General features: G+C 35.0%; 1 protein-coding gene across 1 annotated transcript; it reads left to right on the top strand.

The window, feature by feature from the left end:
• Window positions 1-9402: 9402 nt before the first annotated feature.
• LOC110704803 (mediator of RNA polymerase II transcription subunit 7a-like) lies at window positions 9403-24582 on the top strand. Its single transcript, XM_021882619.1, has 5 exons — window positions 9403-9639; window positions 9799-9868; window positions 10730-10896; window positions 10993-11066; window positions 23692-24582. The coding sequence occupies exons 1-5, from the start codon at window positions 9505-9507 to the stop codon at window positions 23750-23752; spliced, it is 507 nt and encodes a 168-aa protein (XP_021738311.1). The 5' UTR covers window positions 9403-9504; the 3' UTR covers window positions 23753-24582.
• Window positions 24583-24817: the final 235 nt, after the last annotated feature.

Here is a 24817-nt window from a genome sequence, read left to right as displayed (position 1 = left end):
AAAATTTAGAACATGAGATAAAACTTAAATTTAGAACATCGGAAAAAATTTAGAACATAGGCTAAAAAAAATATTTATTAGAGCATAAGAAATAATTTTGAACATAAGCAGGAAAGATTTAGAATATAGGAAAAAAAAATTTAGAACATAGGAAAAACTTTAGAACATAAGCAGAAAAAAGTTTAGAACGTAGGAAAAAGTTTAGAACATAGGGTGTTGATAGGTTCTAGTCGTATCACCTAATTAAAATGAATTACCTAAGTCCTCTAACTAAAGCAGATAGGGAAGTAGGGTCGAATTCATAGGGAAACAATGTCTTTCTATTCCTAAATAATTAATATAATCTAAATTATCAAGTAACCAAGTTGTTTTTGTGAGAATTAAACTAAGGAGAATAAATAAACTAAAGCAAATAAAATTAAGGGGAAATCAATAAATCAAAGCCTAGAGTATAGGTTCACCAATAAATAATATTGCAGGGTAAAGCATAACAATCAATTATCAATGCAACAATTAATCAGATCATAAAGGGCTTTCATTACGTATTACAATCACAGAATTAATCTAGCGCTATTTAATCGTATCTCTCGAATCTTGACTTAACCATTTATAAATTAACCTTCCTATTGAAACTAAGCCTAAACATCAATTCTCATCTATCGAATTTCGAATCAATATTGCATAACTCATACAATTAAATAAGACCTAATCTAATTGCATAACATTTAATCAATTAATAGGAAATTAATCAAGCACTGACAATCAACAATAATAAATTACCCCTTCATATTATTTATGGATCCCCACGAACCCTAGAAATAAACTACTCATACATATTGAAATCTAAACTAAGCAACGCAATAAAACAAGACATGATTAATTAAAGCAATTAAATTACTGAAAATTAAAGGGAAGAAATCGTTACCAAAATAAACGGAAGTAATGAATTGCATAAACCAAAAGGGTTGTGAGAAGAAAATACTAATCAAAAGTTTAAAACTAAAATATGGAAATTAGCTAATGAATGACGTAATTGTTTCGCTTAACAAAAGCATATTTATACTAAAGCTAAGAAATCCTAAATTAAAACAAAGTAAAAATCGTCTTAATCAACCTTCAATAACACGCGCCCGGCCGGGCCCGCCCAGCAGGATGCGCCTCCGGGTGGTGAAAGCTTCTTTCTTTCTGCCTCGCCCGGCCGGGCGCGCCTCAGGGCAAGGGCACTCCCCGGTCGGGCGAGCTCCCGGGCAATGTGGAGTATTCGATTGGGCTCCTTCTTGGCCCAATCCGAATTTCCTCTTTAGGTCTTTATAGCTCGATCTGATGCCTCGGTCTCTTCTTAATTGTCGAGCCCTTAATCACCGGTTTGATAACACCAACGCAATCTTGGGCTACGGAATGTGGTCATATGAATGCGATCCTCATCTAATGTTCGTAGTGGTCCAAATAAATCCGGGAAAATGCTCCAAATCTGCAATTTCCTATAAAACAATACCAAAGCTACGAAAACACTAGAAAACGCATATTAGTAATAAAAATAGCTCCATAGAGCCAAAAATACTCCTAAATATGACCAAGGGATGGGGGTAAATAAGTATATAAACTGGACATGTCAGGTGTTCTTATATAAGGAAGTGTTCTTATATAAGGAGGTGTTCTTACCGGATCCCTCCCATATATATAAACTAGTTTTGTGCCTAAGCGATGCGGCCTAGATGGTTGATAAAATTTTAAGAAAACATTTTTACTTGAATGTTAAATACGGTCAAATAATTCGTTTTGATAGTGTAGGATATTTAGACATACAATATCATATGACTTATATTTATATAATAGTGTAGGAAATTAAATAATAGTGTACGAAATTTATATAATAGTGTACTTTTTGTAATTTTGTTTTGTAAATAGATATCTATGTTATTATTGACTTGAAATTATTTTTTATTGAACCTAAATTATTTTTACTGAACTGAAAGTATTTTTACCAACTAAAATTATTTTTACTGAATAAAACTTAATTTTACAGATTCTCTAATATCTTATTATATAAATTAAATAACAATGCATTTTGTATGCGGCTAGCCACACCATATCTATAACACTGACCGAGTAAACCCTGTAATACTAACTGAGTAACCTCTAACACTAACTAAGTAACCTCTATCTATAACACTGATAGAGTAGCCACTATAACACTAACGAAGTAACTCTTGTATAGTTGGTGACACGGTTTGACCAGCTACGTATAAAAGTTTGTGATTAAATATATTATAAATGGATCTTATTTTAAAGAAATTTTTAAAACGAATTTGGTAATGGAAATAGAATTGAGTTATAGGAAATTTATTAAAAGTTATGATTAATTTTGTACATATGAAATATTAGAATTCTATTGATAATAAAACTCTATATAACAATTTTATCTTATAAAATCTATCCAAAAATCGATTACTTAGCATCATATACGTAGGCGACAAATAGATATTATTATGATTTGATAATATTAGGGCTGACAAAAGCTGACATGACCCGAAAAACCCGACCTAAAAATAGCGGGTTTGGGTTGAGATTCTTGACCCGAAAACTTAAATGGGTCGACACGAACCCTACCTGATAATTAAACGGGTTAGGTTAAGGTTGAAATTTTCAACCCGAAAACGACCACCTAACCCGAAATAATAAGTTAGATAGCCAAAAAATAAAAAAAAAAATAAAAAAACCCGAAGTAAACCAGCCCAAGCCCATATTTAGGTTCTAATAAAAACTAAAACCCTAAAATCCTCTCACAGTCTCATTCCTCTTAGCCTTACTTCTCACAGCCATAAGAAGCTCTTTCTCTCTCCTATTTCAATTTTCCTCTCAATTTTCTCTCTCTTCAGCCGTGGAGATCCATATTGCAATTCAAGAGTAAGGTAGGGGCAGACAGTTCCCAGACTTCCCATGCATTAAAATTATGGAAGAATGAGAGGTGGCGGTGGCGGCACTAGTGATAGTATCAACTAGCAAGGCTTAAGTTCTAATAAGTGAAATTAAAGGACGCAAGGGTGTGATGAAGCTGATGTCTGATGATGTTTACAATACTATTCTCATGTTTTTGTTATATATCCTATAATGTATGATTTGTAAGGTATGATATTTAATTAATAAAAAAATTGGGTTGTAATCGTTAATTAGTAATTTAGGATTGTTACTTTGTTGTTTATTTAGGTTTGAAATGAAAACTTATGAACTTTTTTACAAAAATCAGTTTTAGGTCTCAGGTCAATTTTGGGTTGACCCGAACCCGAAATTATCAGGTTCAGGTCAACATTTCCAACCCGAAAAAGTTAAACGGATCAGGTCGGGTTGGGGGGTTGCTGACCCGAAATTAGGTGACCCGAACACGAACCCGACCCGACCTGATCCATTTGCCAGCCCTAGATAATATGACACGTTAGATTAGATTTGATAGATTTTTTTAGGATAAAAAAAGTATATACAAAATAATTTATAATTCTTTTCAAAAAAAAATTATTTTTTTATTGACCATAGAATTTTTACACACCACATATTATGTTTAATATAAAGATCCAATTAACGATGTAATTTTACAGCTATACAAATAACTACGTAATTATAATTATGAATATGACCATATATCATTAATTTTTTTAGTGTACCATTAATTTACTATCAAAGCTTTTGAATCAAGTATTCATCATATTTGGTTGTAATATTTTTGTATATGTTTATGATTTTGTTAATGAAATTAAAGAAGTAAAAAACTACTAAAATTAAGGCACAACATAAACCGTACAATACAAGGGAATCTTCAAGTGAATTCAGATCAATGCTAGTAAGGTATTAGAACTTTATGGGTTTTACAAAGCCTCCGTAGCCCATTTACCAGCCATATATTACAAATGATCCAATAGGCCAATAATATAATCTGTTGATGATTTTACATGTTAAAAAATAATTATTTTAAATTTTTTTTTTGGCGCACTCTTCTTTTCACGAAATTATACTTCCTCTGTTATTTTAATGTCCCACTGAAAATTAGCACATATGACGACATAAAACTTTGATAAGCAATATCTTAATTATATATATATATATATTTATGTATAATTTACAAACATTGGACATAGTAGACCAAGTGAATATAGTGAAACTTACAAAAATAGAAAATTATAACAAACTTGAAAAAATAATAACAGGTTGTGTTTTTACTTTCTTTTTTGTATCTAACATTTTACAAAAATATAAATACTAATAATAATAGTTATTATTATTGTTATTATTATAATTATAATTATAAATAATAACAATAATAATTCAAAACATGCCCATAAATAAGTACACTCTTTAAAATGGGTATCCAGGGCAACGCCTGGGGCACATACTAATCACTAATAAATAAAGCTGGTTTCGCAGGCAGGTCACGAGACAACGACAGCTGGCATTCCAGTTTTTTGCCAAGTGTCGCACCACGTATGCAAAAAATTAAATAGATGTTATTATGACACATATGATGCCAAGTAAGCGAATTTTGGATAGATTTATTAAGATAAAATATTGTATAGAGTTTTATTATCGGTATACTTTTAATATTTTATATATACAAAGTTAATCAGTTTTAATAAATATCCTAGAACTCAATTCTATTTCCATCGTAAAATTTGTTTTAAAAAATTCTGTAAAAAAAAGATCCATTTATAATATATTTAATTTATTTAAAAAATAATAGAGAATCAGTAAAAATAAGTTTTGACCAGTAAAATTAATTTTAGTTTAATAAAAATACTTTCATTTCAGTAAAAATAATTTAAATTCAATAATAATAATATAGATATTTATTTACAAAACAAAACTACAAAAAGTGTTTGGGGTAAAAATTACCCCTGCCACGTGGCCCAATGAGGGACCGACACGTGTCACCCCCATACAGGCCTAGAAGGATCCGATCAGAGGATGCCACGTGGCATTGTACCACCAATGGGGGAGCAGATTCTCATCTGCTATAAATAGAGGAAGCATCCTCATTTATTGGATATTCATAAATACATACACAAAAACCCGAGCAATATTAATTGCGGAATCTCTCTGAATCAGTGAGAAAAACCTATTTACGTTCCGCACGTTTACCCATCCGAAATCATACTAACTTGATCGTCGGAGGCGGAACTCCACCCAACCGGAGTTTCGTGGTTTTGCAGGTACAGACGTCAGGCGCGCATACTCAGTATTGTAACTCTCCCGAGGGACTCCAAAAAACCCCGAAACATCTAGCGCCATCTGTGGGGAGAGTACTACTGAGATGGCATCAAACACTGTACCGAATGCAGAGGACAGTCGGCCTACGACTGACCATACGGGTCATGAAAGTGGCAGTGGTGACGACTAAGAAGTCGAAACCTACATGGCCCCAGACGGATCATTTCGTTCCAGGCACACCCGTCCAAGGAAACAAGGGAATGGGGCCAAGACAAAGCTGGTCCTAGCAACCCAGGTGGCAAGCCTGTTGGACAACCCCAGGCGGCGGAGGGTGCTGCCCCCGTCACCAGAGACGAGCTCATGAAATTCATGACGAGTTTCAAAGGGGAAATAAAGGACATAATCAAGAAGTCAACTGGTCCAAGCAAGGGTCAGTCGGCAAATAAGGCTTCTGGGAAGAAGCAAATCAAAGACCGGGTGCCTACTCCTCACCCTAAACCCAAGGGGACGGATGGGCCCCTGATCGACCTCTCTAAACTTCGTTTCCTTAAATCAGGGCAACGAAAGGCCATCCGGCATACACAGCCGAATGGGTCAAAGAAGACTTTCTCTGACGCCCGGATGTTCATCCAGGAGAAGAGAAGTCAGAGCATGTCTCAGTCGGCCTCCATGTCGACATACCCAGACAGTTTCCAAAATGCTTCAATGAAGCATTCGGAGACGCAACAAGGGAGTCAGTCGCATGGTGTGTCCGCACAGACTGGTCCTCACGTGATCCAGCAGGCTCTGTATGTGCCCCAACAGCCATACGCCCCGTATGGATCTCCATTCATGCAGTCGGCTCCCTTTGGGGATCAGGCGGCATATCAAGTCCAGCCAATGGACTGGCAGCTCCGGCTGCTAAACCTTGGGGAACAGCCTTCGGCTTTCTCCCGGGAAATAACCGAGGCGGCACAGCCGGCCAAGGTTAAAAATGTGTTGGTTGGTACCTACGACGGTACCACCAACCCGGAAGATCACCTAATGGCATACACCAACCTCATGTACCTACAGGGGTTGGATGACGCCGCCTGGTGCAGATGCTTCCCGGCTACATTGAAGGGCATAGTCCAACGATGGTTTGGCAACCTGCCGGCTGGGTGCATCAATAATTTCAAGACGCTTGCATACCTGTTTGCGTCCAACTTCTCCATAAACATCCCTGCCAAAAAGACAAGTCTCGACCTAGGGGCTATACAGCAAGGTGACAAGGAGGGACTTCGGTCCTATGTCAGGCGGTTCAATCTGATGAGAATCCAGATTCAGGGGCTGTCTGACGAAGTTGCATATACAGACTTCTTTAAGGTCTGAAGGATGGGTCAACTTTCAAATTTGACCTGGTCCACAAGAGGGTAGCTACCCTCCAGGAGGCGCTGATGGAGGCTGAAGCTTATATACAGGCAACTGAACTGTGTGTCATCAAGCACCCGCCGGAACCCAAGCGGTGCGAAAGGAGAGATAGCCAGCCTACCCAGCCGGCCAAAAAGGAAGAAAAGAAAAGAAAAGAAGTCTGGGTGGTCAGCCGTCCCAGAAGAAACAAAGAAAGTTGGAACCGTACGTCCCCAAGTACGAGTTCAACAAAGACTGCTCCTCCATCCTCATGGAGATAAAAGACCGGTTGACAATCGAGAAACCGGTTGCAATGAAGAGATTTGTCAAGAACAGAGACAAGAGCAAGTATTGTCAATTCCATGAGGATGTAGGCCATGACACCAATGGTTGCTATAGCCTCAGGCGGCTATTGGACCGTCTGGCTGATGAGGGGGTTCTGAAGTCTTACCTGGTGAAATCCAAGGGTAATCCCAAGTCAAGCGGTGGACAACCGTCCAAGAAGCCGGCTGCAAGCTCTGAAACTGATGAAGAGCACATCTTCACAATAGCAGGCGGCTTCGCAAGCGGAGGTCCTACCATCCAGGGCACCAAGGATAACATCCGGAAACTGTCCAACCTAGAGGATGAGGGCCAGGCGTAGAAAGACACCTTCCCTGAGGTCTTCATCTCTGAGAAGGATCGAGGCATGGTAAGGTGGCCCCATGATGACCCTATTGTCATCGAATGCAAGGTTGCCAATCAACGAGTTGGTCGGATCTTAATTGATACCGGGAGCTCGTCTGACCTGATCAGCTACCAGTGCTTGACGAAGCTCAAGTATAAGCCTAGTAGTATGCACAAGGCTCCTCACCCCCTAGTTGGCTTTGGGGGAGAGGTAGTGCATCCGGTGGGGAGGATTGACCTACCCATCCGGCTAGGGGACAAAGAGGAAGGACGACACATGGTCGTCAAGTTTTTGGTGGTTGAGGAATTGACCGCCTACAACCTAATTCTAGGCCGTCCCACCCTCAACGAGTCTAAGGCAGTCATCATCCCATCTCTCATGCTGATTAAGTTTGAGAGGGATGACGGGTCAGTGGGTACCCTGAACGGGGATCAAAAGACGGCTAGGGAGTGCTACCTCTCAGACGTCAGGGGCTACTGCAGCCGGTCATACCGAGGAACCCATTGACCTCGAAGACAAGGGATGACGGGTCAGTGGGTACCCTGGATGGGTTTATGCTGATATTTGATGTGAATTTTGTTCATTAGGAAAAGAGAAAAGATACGATATATGTGCTGGTTATCTCTTGTAGTCTTGTTATTAATTTTTAGGTTTGATCAGTGTTATTCGAAAGGGTTTAGTTGTCGTAGAGATGATGCACAACATGATTAAAATGGAAGGATATAGTTGTTGTAGAGAAAGCAAACTGGTGTTGTATGTATTTGTAATTTGCTGGGGATTAGTGGTTACTCCCACCGTCCCTATTGTTTTGCCCCATTGGAAGGGTTGGACTTTGGGAGGAAAAAAACATATGTTCCTTGTGGCAATCAATTGTCATCTGTTTTTGTAGTTACTAATCCTACATGTTGGAAATTAGAGCATGCACTATTCTTTTCATGCTGTAATCTTTTATGTTTGTGTCATTCTTTGTATTGATTTGAGCTTGAATTGATCAGAAAACATATGCTGTTGTGCTAGAAAGATGATACTTTTACGCTGCTTGAATGTAGCATAATTCTAGACAGGGACATTGATGACCTAAAACTAACACAAAATTCGCTTGATGGGGTTTTGTATTGATATGAAGTTTTATTTGTGTCGTATGATGTGTTAGATCTGCATGTAAAAAAACATTTAGTAAATAAAACATAAACATATAATCGTCGAGTATCCCAAATTAATACAATGTAAGTTATAATTAGAAATACTAATTTAAACATAGGATTTTAAAAATTAAGCTAAAAATTACCCGGCCATTGATGACCAAAAACTAACACAAAACTACTAACACAAAATTTGCTTGATGGGTTTTTAATTGATACGAAATTTTGTTTGTGTTGTATGATGTGTCAGTTTATAATGGTAGGTATCACAAATTTTTATTTAATTATAATTAATGAACAATTTGTATTTCTTATCATAAATACTATTAAAACTTATCTTATAATGATAGGTATCAAACTTTATTATAAGTGTTTATCATTTAAATATATTATTTAGTGTATTTTTTTTTGGATTTCTTATACTCGTAGTATTGAATTAATAAATTTATCTTTTACTATATTTTTACTTTATTTTTTTGTCATTAAAATAATTTAATTCGTGGATTATAATCTACGTGGCATTAAAATTTTAGATATATCAAATGTAATTCGTTACTTTTATCTAGGTGGCGACATAATTTTTTAATTCAAAAATAAAATACAAATCTTTCTTCTTATTTGCCGAAATAAGTATATTTCTTACGTGGCGCTCCGAATGCTCTCCAAAAATGCCTATTTTATTTATTATATTAATTAGATTTTCTCTAAAGTAACGAAATAAAAAATAATTTTATAATACAAAATGTAATTAGTAATTAAGCAAGCGAATAAAATCACAAATTTATCAAATAAATATGTATTTAGTAATATATTTTAATTGGAAAAAAAAACGTGCATCATATGAATTTCATCTAGTTAGAGATTAATTAAGTGAATTAGGGGCACTAGATATCCTATAACAAAAAATTTTCACAATAAGATTTTATTTTACTAAAATATTTAACATCAATTTAACCAAAAAGCTTTTAAAATATATTTTTTTTTTCCTTAAAATGATGGTACATACAACATACAAAGTACGACTTGAATTTTCCCGTTATTTTTTTTATTGTTTTTTAAAATTAAAAAAAAAAACACCAGTCTCTCTAACATCTGCCCAAAGCAGCAGCAGCCATCATCGCCGCCTTGCAAATGGCGACAGCAACATATCCTCCACCACCACCATTTTACAAGCTTTACAAAGATTATTCTCAAAACCCTAAATCTGCTCCTGAACCTCCTCCTCCTATCGAAGGCACCTACACCTGTTATGGCGCTACTTACACCGTCAGTTTTCTCTCTCTTTGATAATATCTGATTTTGCGTGATTTTTTTTTGCTTATTTTGTGAAGTTATTTGTGTAGTTGTTCATTAATTGAATTTTGAGATTAATTAAGGTTTTGATTGATTGATTGAATTATTTGTATAATTTGAAATTAATTGTAGACTGATGATGTGCTTCCGAGTTTGGAAGATCAAGGTGTTCGACAGATGTACCCTAAAGGGCCTAATATAGGTATGCTTTTGTTCTGTTAATTTTGTCGTATATTTGGGTGTTTTCCACATAATTGTTTGAATTTGGTTTTGTACATTTTCTCGAAAATTGTTTGATATTTAGAACAAAATGGGGGAAATTGGACGAGGGAGTAGTAATGCTGATGGAAGTTGTGGGATCCTGAATTAGGAGATACTTGATTCTGTGGCTGCTGGATGGGTTTATGCTGATATTTGATGTGAATTTTGTTCATTAGGAAAAGAGAAAAGATACGATATATGTGCTGGTTATCTCTTGTAGTCTTGTTATTAATTTTTAGGTTTGATCAGTGTTATTCGAAAGGGTTTAGTTGTCGTAGAGATGATGCACAACATGATTAAAATGGAAGGATATAGTTGTTGTAGAGAAAGCAAACTGGTGTTGTATGTATTTGTAATTTGCTGGGGATTAGTGGTTACTCCCACCGTCCCTATTGTTTTGCCCCATTGGAAGGGTTGGACTTTGGGAGGAAAAAAAACATATGTTCCTTGTGGCAATCAATTGTCATCTGTTTTTGTAGTTACTAATCCTACATGTTGGAAATTAGAGCATGCACTATTCTTTTCATGCTGTAATCTTTTATGTTTGTGTCATTCTTTGTATTGATTTGAGCTTGAATTGATCAGAAAACATATGCTGTTGTGCTAGAAAGATGATACTTTTACGCTGCTTGAATGTAGCATAATTGATCAGTTTTCATGTCATGTTTTACTATAGTCATGAACTGTCACATGAGATTGTGCTTCCGCCATATAATTGTCATTCAATATATGCCTGAATAGCTGGTCTTACTTTTCCTATACTTTGCTTGTAAATATTAGTGTGCCTAATGATGTAATATAGATTTCAAGAAAGAATTGAAGACGCTCAATAGGGAGTTGCAGCTGCATTTGTTGGAGTTAGCTGACATTCTTGTTGAAAGACCATCACAGTATGCTAGGAGAGTGGAAGAGATATCACTTATGTTCAAGAATCTTCATCACCTGCTCAATTCACTACGTCCTCACCAGGTACTATTCTAACCGTTGAGTTTTCTTTTCTTTTTACTACACCTTTTTAGTCTCCCTGTGCTATGTATATTTATGCATTTACTTTATTATTCTTAGGCTAGAGCAACACTGATCCACATTCTAGAGCTTCAAATACAACGCAGAAAACAAGCTGTTGAGGATATTAAAAGGTATGCTTCTTAAAATGCCATCCTTTGATTTATTTTACCTGGAGGCTGAAAATAGAAGTTTGTCAATCCCTTCACCATATCTCTACTAAATTCTCTGTAGAAAAAATTACTATATTAAGAGTGAAGAATTAGAGTAGGTCTTGTGTATGATTTTTCAATTTGCATCTAGGGCTTGATGATGATGTTATACTTTCTAATAAATCAATAGTTCTTGTTCTGTGAGGGTACTAAGCACATATTTTCATTTTGCATCTGGAGTTTTCAAGATGATGATATACTTTCTAATTGGTCAATCTTTCATTTTTGTGTGGGTAACTAAGGTACCAAATGCATGAAGGTTACACATTAGCTAAATCAATCAAATCTCACAGGCTTACACCATCCAAACATCCAAAGAAAGGCAAATGGATTTTAAGACTATTAAGTACTACGAAGCTTCTAACAAAAAGTCAATGTGAGGCTAAACCTTTTGGGAAGACTTTTATAGGATTCTAGCTGTGCACCCCATGTGCATGCATCAATGCCATCCTCTTACCAAATAGGTTGCTACCTATCAACAAACAATAGAAAATTTGCAAATTTCTCATCATTTGTTTTAAAATTTGGTCTTAGTGTCACTACTAGAATAAGGGTCTTCAATGACGAGATATTTCTTCGTTTAAAGCCACAAAATCTTTGTTAAAACTTATAACGACATAAAGTATTTTGCCGTTTTGTAATAGGTTTCGTCGTTATTGGTTTTAATGACGATCATTCCTTTCGACGTTTATAATTAACGAGAATCTAAAGACTTACAACAACGCCTAGAGCCTTAATCCCAAAGATGAGGTCACCTACATGATCCTCTCTTTTTATTCCCTTATGTCAAATGTCATATGCTCCTACAATTCTAACTTCTTTATGTTTTTAACTCCTTCCATCCTTGTCATCCTTGGTCTTCCTATGCCACTTCTTCTGAGATCCCCTTGATCACAACCCTATACTTTCCTTATCTGTGCATCTTTTGATTTTTGCCTAACTTGCCCAAACCAATGCAATTAGTTCTCCCTAATCTTATCCTCGATTTTGGCAACTCCAAATTTCCTCCTAATATCTTCATTTTTAATTCTATCCTTAAAGGCGTTCAACATATGCATCTCTAATACTCCTATCTTCTGGATATGATAATGTATGCCCAATAGAATTTTCCCCTTTAACTTCAAAGGTATGCTACATCACACAATATAGAGTGCTCTTCATTTGGGTTAACCTAAATTAATCCTTTAGGGTTACATTTACTTTTTTGCAAAATTGTCTCAAGGTATATAAAACACTTGCTCATGGATACTTCCTTACCATCCAATGTTTCTATATCCCTACTTGACTTCCTTTTAGTGCTAAAATTACATTCCATGTTCTTGGTTTGAGCTCTGAGTCAAAACCTTCGAGATTCTAAGCTTTTCCTCTATTGCTTTAATTTGGCATTAACCCCAACTCTAGTCTCATCCACCAATATAGTATCATTAGCAAAATCCAATACTATTACAAATCATGTGTAAATTCGTTTTTCTTGCCTTATAAATTTATAATACTCCATCATTTGCATTATCAAATGTATACCTTCCATGGTTGAATGCCTAACGTAAACCTAGTTAATATTGACCTTTTCCAAACCTTGATAGCAATATCATATGGGCCAAACTTCTTTCAGAAGTTTCATTCTTTTGAATGCCTATACTACTTTACACTTTCTGAATTCTTTGTTTATAATTGTAATTGATGTCCTCACAAGTGACAACCACCCACAACTCATGTAAGTACCTCCATATTTTTTAATGTTCACATCTTGTACCAATTTTTTATTTTTAATATATATATATATCCTTCTCACACTTTACCAAGGAGAGGTCTTTGCATGTCCTCTTTCAGCTATCCTGTATATATCCCTTTCGCCTTCCTTGAATCTAGTATGTGATAAAATATACCTTTTCTTTAGCTTGTCAAACAACTTCTTTCTTTTGCTTTATAACCTTAAAATCCTTTTATTTTGCAACATTCTCGTCATTTCTTTATTTTCCAAGGGCCAAATAACATTTAATTTCTTCTTAATTGTTGCTTTACTGTTCCATCACAATGTATCTTAATTCTCTATACACCATTGCTTTTGCCTTTGTTTTACTTAGGTCCTCCTTGGTCACTTTGCAAAAATAACTCTTTATCTTATCTTCAACCACGTAGTGAGGCGCACCTTAGCGCTGAGGAGCAAGTGTTAGGGGTCATGCGCCTTTTGTGGTCTAGGCGAGGTGATTTTGAGGCGCATAGTATTTTCAGAAAATTTTATACAATTTATTATATGAGCCTCAATAAGGCGTGCCTCTTGGAAACGCCATGGTGCACCTTAATCCTTTTCATACATTCCAACCAAGTCCAAGATCCACCTCTAAGCTAATCGACTTCTTCTTTTCGGGTAACACTTTGGCCTTACCTTCTTTTAAGTTCCACCACCTTATTCTTGGGTCACCTTGAATTGTGGTAGTCTAAAAAATTAACCTCATATCATCTGAGACCAAAACCTCGTGGTGAGTAGCTCCATTCTCCCCTTCGGAATAACCTTACAATCCAATTAACTACGCCTATTCATACAATAATTTATCTGTGGTGCATTTGCTTCGTTTTGAAGTCACTAAATGAGAATCCTTTTGCTTAAACCTATAGTGTTGCCATACATTAACCAAAATATCTTGTTTATAAACCATGAAAAATAAAATTACACTAAAGAGATGTAGGAAAACTTTCCTTGTTTTTAATAATTGAGACCTTAAGTTTTGCAATAGTCATAAGTTAACTTTGACCACATATTTTACTAATTTATTGAAAGCAATTGTTATTAAGTAAGATATGGTTGAACTAGTATCTATGTATGTTTTCATAATCAACTTTAATAGATTTCCTAATAGATAATTATGGATATTTATAGTCAAAGTTGTGTATTGGCAAATGTGAAAGTAGATTTTTTGGGCTTGATATATAACAATATCCTTGATCATCCTCAAATACTCTTAACCATTAGCATTAGCATAATTAAAAATTCCTTATGTTATTTATCCAATGTATCTTTAAATCATTTGAGTTTTTGTTGAACCCCTAGAACTCTCAAGCATCTTGATGCGGTGTTTTTTAAAACGCCGAGATTTTAGCTAATTCAACCGATACGACTAAATTTCGCCCGAATTGACCGGTATTATCTCATAGGTTAATTTCCAATGAAGTACTCCCCCCATTACGTACTAATCATAGCACTTTCCTTTTACATCCGTTTCATAGTAATTACAACACTTCCTTATTTAGTATGGTCCCACTTATATTTTATTATTTCTCTCTCCTACCAACCCCACTTAACCTTTTTTTTTTTTTAATTGTTTCTCTCCTTTTAACAACTAAATATACCCATACCAACTATACTTTATATTATTAAATTCTCCTTTTGATCCCCACCCTATATTTTTCCTAAAACTATGTGCAACACCTAGTGTTGTGATTATTACAAAATAGAGGGAGTACTTGCTTTTTAAGGGAAAAGAAAGGAAAAATATGAAAAAAAAAATGAGGAACCTCCATTAAAATCGAGAGAGTTCTTTGTTAAACTCGAAGAGGAGGAAGAAAGTACTTCAGCAGGTGAGAGAGAGTGAGCCGCAGGGTATTTTATTCAAATAAACTCCCTAAGGCCCTTTTTGGTTGGAGGAAAAGAAAAGATAGGAAAGCAAAATTATAGCTTCCTATGTTTGGTTCTAAAAATTAAACGTAATTTGATAGGAAATGAACGGAAATGGAAAGGAAGCTCCCTTTACAAAAACTTCCCATCCTTTCCTCCCAAAATTGGAGGAATTTGAGAGCAAAGAAAGAAATAAAATCTATCAAGCTTAAAATTAGTTTTATTTTCTTTACTAATGTCATACTAAATAATAGATTTCTCTTTTTTCCCTTCCTTTACTAATATCAAACCAAACATTAGATGGATATAATTTTTTTCCTTTCCCTTCTCTTCCTTTCATTTCCCTTCCCTTCCCTTCCTTTCCCTTTCTTTCTTTTACTAAGATTGAACCAAACAAAGCCTAAGTGCGTATGTGGGGATAGTGGGGCACTTAGGGTTTTTATTTTATTTTATTTTATTTTATTTTATTTTATTTTAAATTAAACATCCCCATGTGGGTCAGGCGAGAGAGAGTTGCTAAGTTTTCAATTTAGTATTGTACAACTGTGTACTACTCCTAACTTATAAATTATAAAATTTATATATAAAATAAAGTAAAATTCTAGAATGTAGTTTTTGGCATAAAAAATTTTTAACAAAATTTTGCCACTACAATTGCGACCCACCTCGCGACTAACGCATCAATTCCGTTACCGTGATACCGTGATACCGTGACTGTTTCCGCGATCGTGACCGAAAACACATTTTTATTCTAAGCTCTCAATTTTAGTGTTCTCATTTTTATTTTTTTTGAAGTTAATTCAAACTTACAAGAAACAAGATTAGAATGAAGATAATGTCTCACTAAGCACCTCAGTGTAAATTGTGTAAAAGTAAAGGAGAGTTTTGGGATGTGTATCCTACACTGAAAAAAAAGTGAAAGTTGTGTCCACTTTATAAGGCTAAGGGGCTACTCCCCTCATTGCCATATGGTTTTGAGGTGGAACCTCATTGGACTTATAAAGTGGACACTCGTGACGAGTGTGGCCCAAGCCGTTTATCATGGTATCAAAGCCATTTGATCCTTAGGGCTTATGAGGTTACAAAATATGAGAGTTCCTCCATAAGTAAGTTTCCAATGTCAACTTCAAATAATTTTTCACTTTTTATTCCCACATTCAAAAGAGATAATTATTATTCATGGGCTATCAAAATGAAATCATACTTGAAAGCCATGAGTTTATGGAAGCAATTGAGAGTGATGTTTATCGAACTACTCTTTCACTAAATCCAATAGTTGCCCAAATAAAAAAATAATGATGAGGATATGGCAAAAATTGCAAAGGCACTTTCGTGTTTACACTCGGCGGTGTTGGAAGAAATCTTTACGAGTATTATGGGTTGTGATACTCCTAAAGAAGCATGAGAAGAAAATAAGGAGGAGTATGAAGGAAACCATCAAACTAAACTCATGCAAATTTGGAACCTTAAAAGAGAGTTTGAATTGATAGGGATGAAAGGTAGTGAAGTTATTAAGGAATAGGGGAGTGGGCTAGTGTCCATTGGAAATCAAATCAAATTACTTGGTGGAGAATTTGACAATCAAGAGTGGTGGATAATCTTCTTGTTAGTCTTTTGGAAAGGTATTAAACTAAACTTTCTTCAATTGAAGATACTATAGATTTCGCAAAGTTGACAGTTTCGGAGTTGATCAACTCACTCCATGCAGTGGATCAAAGAAGGACCATGAAAAATGAAGATGGCAAAAACAAAGTGAAAAAGCTTCGTTAGCAAAGTTTCCTTATCAAAATGGGAAAGGTAAGTCCCTCAAATGCAACAATTGTCACACAATTGGTCATGAGGAAAATATTGTTGGCATAAGGGGAAACCTAAGTGTTTTAATTGTCAAAAATCTCGGCAAATGGCAAGGAATTGTAAGTCCAAAGATGAAGAGCAAGAGATCATGGCACTAGTGGCCGTGAAAGAGAATTTGTTTTTGAGTTGTGGGTGAGAAGTGCTCCAATATCCAAGGAGTATGTTGATGAGAAGTGCATCAACAAGTCAATTGTGTAGGTGATGAGAAGGGCATTACATTATTGTAGAGACATATTTTATGATTATCACAAACTTTGAAGTTAGGGGGTGTGTTGAAGTTAGTGCTTTAAGTTGGTGGTTAATTAGCTTCCTTAGTTTTAGGATAAATATCTTTTGTTAAGAATCTGTCAAAATAATAAAATCATGTGTTAAATAATTGTTAGTGGACTTGTCTAGTAAGTATTTGACTATGTTAGTGGAGTATAACGTTGAGTAATGTTTACCTATTTCTTTGTTAGTTGCTTTATTTTAGGTAATTAGTTTCACTAACTTTTGATTTAATGAATGAATGAAAATGCAGTAGGTTTGTTTCCAACGTTTTCCTTGCTTTTGCATTCTTAGATCTGAGTTGTGAGCCGGGTTGGGCTGAGTTGTGATTTGGTAGTATTATGGACATCTCACATATGAGAGGGAGTGTTCGAGCCCATGAACAAACCCACATGTGAGTGGAAGTGTTGTCCCTCATAAAAAACGAGTGTAAAAGTAAATGACAGTGTTTGGATGTGTATCCCACATTAATGAAAAGTGAAAGTTATGTTTACTTTATAAGGCTAAGGGGCTACTCCTTCATTGCCATATGGTTGTGAGGTGGAACCTCCTCTGACTTATAAAGTGGGCACTCATGCCTGTTTATCAAATTGCAACCTTTGAAAAGAATATATCTTAATATCTTTGCTTGAAGATAAAGATGTTTATGTGGCTCTTTCTTCTTTTTTTAGTTGCTTATGAAGGTTAAAGACGTCAGAAGTTTCAATACCAATAGTTGCTACTAAAAAGTGAAAAATTTATTAGCATTAGAAATCTAAACAAACAAGAAATTCAATGGGGATTGTGGAAAATCAACAAAAAATAATTTTTCCATTTGGTTAGAAAAGGAGAAATTCATATAATAATGAATATGAATCACGCTCAATAACTCAATAACGAAACTAAACTTACATATCTCCACCAAAGAAGCACAGGCAAATCCTCCAATTATGACTAAAAATAATTTGATGATAACTGTAGCAAAGTACCTCGAAAATGGAGCAGAGTATAGGGTTCGTACTTTGTAATTTGGAAGTGATTGAACAAGAATCCGTGTCAAAGAGACGATTAAAGAAGGCATACGAACAATGTGATCTTTCGAGCCGTCATAATCGAGTAATTTCAGAGTGACGAGGAGTTCTTGGAGTTTAGTGTAAGTTTTCTGTTCTTTTGTTCCTCCCCTTGATTTTTCTTTTCTTTTTAATACCTTGCAAACTCCGTACCGCGGTGTGGCTGCGGTGGAGCATCATGGGCCGCGACCTGGTTGCGGACTACTCTGTCCTTGCGGCAGTACTCTTCTCTCTCTATTTTTTTAAAGGAGATCATCAGGTACCCAGCCACAGGCTGGTCGTGGCTGGTTACTGCTCGCCGCGGGGTGATTGTGGACTGATCTGCCTATGCTGCTGTGTTGCTTTCATGGTGAGTTGATGATCGTGGATAGCAGCTTCGACAACTGCAATCACACAAACACATAAGCATACACAAAGAGGGGGGAAGTTAAGGAAAAGCCAAAAAAAAAAACAAATCTACCTAACCTAATAAAAACAAGAAAAAATAAAACCCCAAAGCACTACTAATCTACTTGCTACACAAAACGTCAAACAGGTAATTAAAAAAAAGGAAAATCTTAAATTCTAGTGAAAACTACTAAATAAATAAACCAATGCAGAACAATTTAGTGCTCTGAGAAGCTTATCATATGTTCCCGCAAACATCTCAGAAAATATTATGTAGAAAATATAAGGAAGAATATAATAAATTAGTCCTAAAAGTCTACTAAACCTAGAAAAATAAAAAGTGAAGAAAAAACTATGCTCACAAGAAAAATAACAGGAACAATCGTTAATCTCCTTCGATGACACATTATCAAAAGCATGATCATAAGCATCATTCAAAGGGGGATAAGAGGGAAGTGACGGAGGAGGTAAAAATGGAAAAGAAGACAAATCAGTCCTGTAAAAGGGACATGAAACTCATCTACAATAGAATTAACAATCAAGGACTCATTAATCACCTTACTCTCAAGTGTATTTTCCTCTATAGGACTTTCAACCAAAGGTTCTTCATCCTCTAAAAGATTCGTGACATGTATCTCTTTCTTTATTTTATCACCATCCCAATAATGTTTATTTCTTATCCACCCATCATCATCATCATAAATATAAGGAAGTGGTCTTTCATCACATAAAGAATCATCATGATATGTAGAGTGATAATAAGAACAACGAGAAGGGGTTTTACTATGTGTAGGGATGGATGGATTATGTAAGATAGGCCTACTAGTTAAAGACATCTCCCACTCATAGGTTTCCTTAGCCAACCACTCAATTAAATCCCTGGGCTAGAAACCATCCGTTACACATTGATTCTATCAGTGTCCTAGTTTCTTCATTAAATCCCTCCTAAAACACTAGGCACATATCCCATTGTTCAATTCCATTATTAAGACCAACATAATCGCCTAGTCTACTATAATACCTCCAAAACGCCTCATGCTCAAATTGAGGAAAATAAAAAATAGCCATTAAACAAAAAATAAAAAAAAAGTTGGATAATATATACTTCCTCCGTTCTTTTTTACTTGACGTGTTTCTTTTATCACGCTTGTCGATGCATAACTTTAACCATTAATAAATTTAATTTTCTATAAGTAAAAATTATAAAGGTTGTATATTACGATAGTACTTATCTAGACGAATCTAACAAGATCTCACATGAACAAAATTTTCCTTACATATAATTCACAAATGACAGTGAAAGGTGAGTTGGTGAATAGTGTAAAAGTCAAAGCGGGTCAAGTAAAAAAAAAACAAAGGAAGTACAATTTAGTCTCACCAACAATAAAGGTTAACTATATAAAGCAATACCGTCTCCCCGGCAACGGCGCCAAAATTTGATAGGCGTGTCACGCACCCAACAAAAGTAATACCTAACTAGACCTCCTAATTATGTTGTAGGGTAAGTTGATCCCACAAAGAGAAGGTTGTTTAACAATCAACTTTTACCTATGACAAAACTAAATAAGAGATAGAATGATGGAATTAAATAACTACGACTACTCAAATATCAAACACAAATAAAAAATAATAAAAACATCTAGAATTACTTATCACCACTAGCATAATCAATACAAGACAAATTCCTACCCCAAACAATTAATTATATGTTCACAAGGAAAGGTACGCCCTATAAAATACCAAAGATCTCTCCTGAGTTGTCAATGGCTTCCCTAATTAACAATCAAACCTACTTCCGTGAAATCATGCAAATTAAAGACATTAAGTCCGGCACCCTACTTCCTAATAATCTGTTCTACCTACTTCCGTGGAGAATTTCATACCCTTAATTGATCGATTCAAATCCGTCAAAACCCAACTCTTGTTGCGATCAAGACAATGGAATAATAACAATACCAATTATCCCTAATCTAGTATTGGCATAAGCACAATCAATTAAGCATGAACAATATAAACAATTAATTGAGAATTTAAAAGAACAAATCAAGTATCAATCATGGCTAGGGTTCAACCTAACCCTAGAATAATAATCTATACTAACATAATAAAAGAAATATAATAAAAGAAAGAGAAGAAGTAAATATAATAGTTGAATTAATAAAATAAAACTAGAGAGAAAACTAGGGTTCTAAACTAATGGCTAATGAGGTTATGAGATAATAAAGCCAAGGAGTATTTATAATAAAGCTAGGAGTTTAAGATAAGTAAGACAATCAAAGAGCTAAATCGTCCACACACGGACATGCCATGCAAAGGCACGGACGTGCCATACAAAGGCACGGACGTGCCTCAATTCGCTTGTCAAGGCATAGACTGCGCGCGTAGCTTGACTTAAAACGGTCATAACTTGAGATCCAGAGCTTTGTTTGAGGCGTGTAATATATCGTTGGAGAGCTCTTGAAGTCTACTTTCCAATGCAATCTGAATCACTCCAATATCATTTGTATATCAAAAGTTATGGTCAAAATAGTGGACGGGACTCATATTCGTAAAGTCTTTCATCAACGCCTTTGCTTCTTTATATCCTTATTTCCTCTCGAAGACATGATTTGAGATCCTTGAGCGACGTAGCTTCATACTCCATGATTATTATACTCAAGATTAGCTAACCATAATCCATTTGCATCTAAATCACTTGAAATTCATCAAAACACACAAATGGAGAGGAGTAGAGCATAACCTAAGAAAATAAGGTAAAAATACACCTTAGATCTCTAAATCCATAAGCAATTAAGTGTAGATAAGCACCTACAATGTGTACAAATTAGGACTTATCAGTTAGGCATAGCTAGTACAGGGAATGAACAATTTTAATCTAGAACAACTTAAGGCATCAGTTTTTTGTCTGAAATGTGCATATGGCTGATAAGATTCTTAATCTCTACTGGCTTAATTTGAATTGTTATAATTGTCTATGAAAGGGTATCATGGTGACGTTTTTGTTAAGCTAGTACACAATGTCAGTACTTTGTTATTGGTATTACACTAGGTGACACCATTAATTCATGGCTTATGAATGTCAACTTTATATCTACATTATATAGGTTTAAGTCTGATATTTGAAGCTACAAAATTATAAGCCTACCTATCTCTTTGAATTTATGATATTAAAGAGTTTCATGGTTCTGCAAGATTTGATTGTTCCTTGTCTAAGCCTGAGTGATATTCAAAGCTGCAAAATTTCTATTTACCAATGCCCAACAAAGTAATCTAGTGCAAAAATTTATTCTAGCTATCACATATATATGATAGTTCCGTATCATAATTTCAGCCTGCTGAAAAAAAGAACTAGACTGAATGATACAACAAAATAAAAACAATTAAATGGAGTATTTCCATTGAAAAAAAAATAAAAATTAATCGAAATTACACCCAGCCCACAAACTAGAAATAAAAGGCAATTTTGAGTAATTCAGAAAATTAATGCAACAAGCAGAAAAAAATTGAGAAACCAGATTGTAAAAATAATAAAATTGTATGTAATGGACCCCAACAATTAAAATAATTGTCAGATTGAACAATTCAACACATTAAAAAATTCAAGAAAATCCTAAATTGATACCCAAAACCTAAATTTGACTCTTATACAAAAATATAAAGACGAAAACATACCAAAATGTTGATAATTATCTTCTTCCCTTTTTGATTTGAAGCGACTACAAAAATCTTAAAGCTGCAACCAGAAAAATTACCCAGCAAAAGTACGAAGCTCATCATCTTTAATTATATATCCATAATTACACTTCAATGGTGTGAAGTTTCTGCACTTCATAACTTGAATTCTACTAAGGATTTTCAGGGAAGTAGAGCTAGGCTTTGTGTTTAAGATAGTTTGCAGTGGGATTCAGAAATTGAATAGGATGAGCTAGTGGGCTCATGAAATCTTAATACCTTGTCAAATGAATTCATAGTGTTTATAAAGATGGACAAATTTTAATATCTTTCTTTTTTGTGATTATATTAATGACAGTTATATTATAATTCACGGAAAATGTCTAAATTCTCGTTATAATTGCAAATCAATGCTCTTAACGCTAATTTATTACTTTAATCATTATTGAATTGTCATTCAAGTTTTAGCAGTGTGTTTTTAGTATGTCCGTAGGATTCTTGGATTACCAGGGAGTAGATGTTCAGTTGAATTTCATCCATTAGCATCTTACTTATATACCTTTAGTCTGCAGGGAATTATTCCATGAATGAATAAGGCGAGTGTTGTTTGAGCTTCACAAACCACATTCTGTGTTGACATCCTGCATTTCAGCCTTTTTTGAGAACATGACTTGTCTAACCAGAAAATCTCTGCTCAAACCAGAAAATTTTCTAAAAATTAGACCTTTTTATGTTTACCATTAGTATCTTCATTGAACATATTCTCTAATTAAATTCCTTGACATTTGACACCACATCGGCATATAATCTAATGCCTCTACCAAAACTTCCTTGACTTTTGATACTACATTGGCAAATCAGCATATGATTTAATGCCGCTACCAAAACTTCCTGCCTTGGGTGGGGTTTGAGGGAAGGGAGGGGAGGGTGCTGACTAAACGTATTGTTATTCTGTTATAAAAAATGTTGTTTTCTAATTGACTTTGAATTTAACATGTTTTAGCTGCCTGTTGCTTTACAACAAACAATAGTGCTAGTAGTATAGTCCTAGAGTTGGGATTGATGTATCTGATTTTAGCTATTGCTCAAGAGAAGCTCAATGAAACTATATTTGGTTTAGCTGCGATTGCTGTATCTGAGTTCAGATCGATAATGCTCAAGATAAGCTCAATGAAACTGCATCTGGTTTACCTGGGATTGCCAGGTGTCTGCTGGGAGCCTAGGAAGCTAAATGTGGAGTATTGTCTACATCCAACGAAATCAAAGGCAACTGAATCTGGTGTTGCATGCTACAGACGTACTATGTAGGAATTGGAAGCAACTTTCCATAGCATGTCACCGCTAGAAAATGTGATATAGTAGCAATGGATTAAGGCCTTTGAATCCATTTTCAATTGACTTGTATGAAGTAGAATCTTTTCTGATTGCCAGTTATGTTCCTCATAAAATAAGATTCATGTCATTGTATATTCAATGATAACTTTTGAATCATAATCATATTAACCTATATTAGTCTGTGCTTGTAAACCTATCATGATGGTTCATGGTTGGATACTTGGGTGTAACAAATTAAATGATGTGTAATAGTAGTTTTTGTACTTAAGTGATACTTCACTACTATATACACTGTTGAATTTAATACTCTAGGTTATAAGTGATGATTGATGATATATGTATTATTGATTTTGTAACTTAATTTGTGTAGGAGGCGAGAAGAGGCACAAAAACTTCTGAAGGAAGCACTTGGAACTTTGGAAGGACAGTAGCTCTTTCATAAAAGAATTTTCAATGAAGTGATTGTGCATTATTCAACACTGATTAGCACAGTATGATGATCTTGATCTCTACTTTGCTTCTGTACTGTGGTTGCACATAAGAAAACTTGGGAGGATCTACGCAAACCAAATCAATGGCTGTGTTACTGGATGGATACGTTGATTCTGTGTGGGAGTTTACTCATGATGGTGATTATCCCATTGCTGATATGGTATGCTTGTGAGGAAATTAACATGAAGAATCTGATGATCTTTGTATATTAGGACTAATATAATGATGTTACTGTATCCGGACTACTGGTAACTGTATTCCCATAAGTCTGGAATTGATGATATCAATTAACTAATCAGCTAAACTACCACTAGACACTAGTATTTAGTAGTATTACGAATCCCCCTGGGCACATAGGCCCTAATTGTTTGGCTTGCAAATAGGAGGGCAATCTAGGGTTCGGCGGTACATTTTTCTCTCTTAAACGTACAATGGTACATTTTTGTGTACTATTATGAATGTATAATGTACCGTTAAAGCATAAATTGTATGAATAGTCTGGAATTGATGATATAAATTAATTAATCAGCTAAACTACCACTAGACACTAGTATTTAGTAGTATTACGAATCCCCCTGGGCACATAGGCCCTAATTGTTTGGCTTGCAAATAGGAGGGCAATCTAGGGTTCGGCGGTACATTTTTCTCTCTTAAACGTACAATGGTACATTTTTGTGTACTATTATGAATGTATAATGTACCATTAAAGCATAAATTGTATGAATAGTACTTTTTGTGTACTATTATGCATGTAGTGGTTATTTTTGCCATCATATTTTCCACCCTTATATTCCCATTATTTGCAAAAATGTCATCCTATATGCAATGTTAGTAAATAGAGGCTATGCGCCAATAGTGAACCGTAGTGTTAAATCTACAAGTAATTTATGTGCATTGTAAAATGATCAATTATTACTCTTGATTCTTTTTGTTCTTGTTTCCCAATTTGGAAGGTTTAAAAAGATTTCCCCATTTGGAATCATTCCATATACTTGTAAAAAATT

Source organism: Chenopodium quinoa, unplaced genomic scaffold, assembly GCF_001683475.1.
Source record: "Chenopodium quinoa cultivar QQ74 unplaced genomic scaffold, ASM168347v1, whole genome shotgun sequence".
NCBI lineage: Eukaryota > Viridiplantae > Streptophyta > Magnoliopsida > Caryophyllales > Amaranthaceae > Chenopodium > Chenopodium quinoa.
This window is presented reverse-complemented; position numbering and strand designations above follow the sequence as displayed.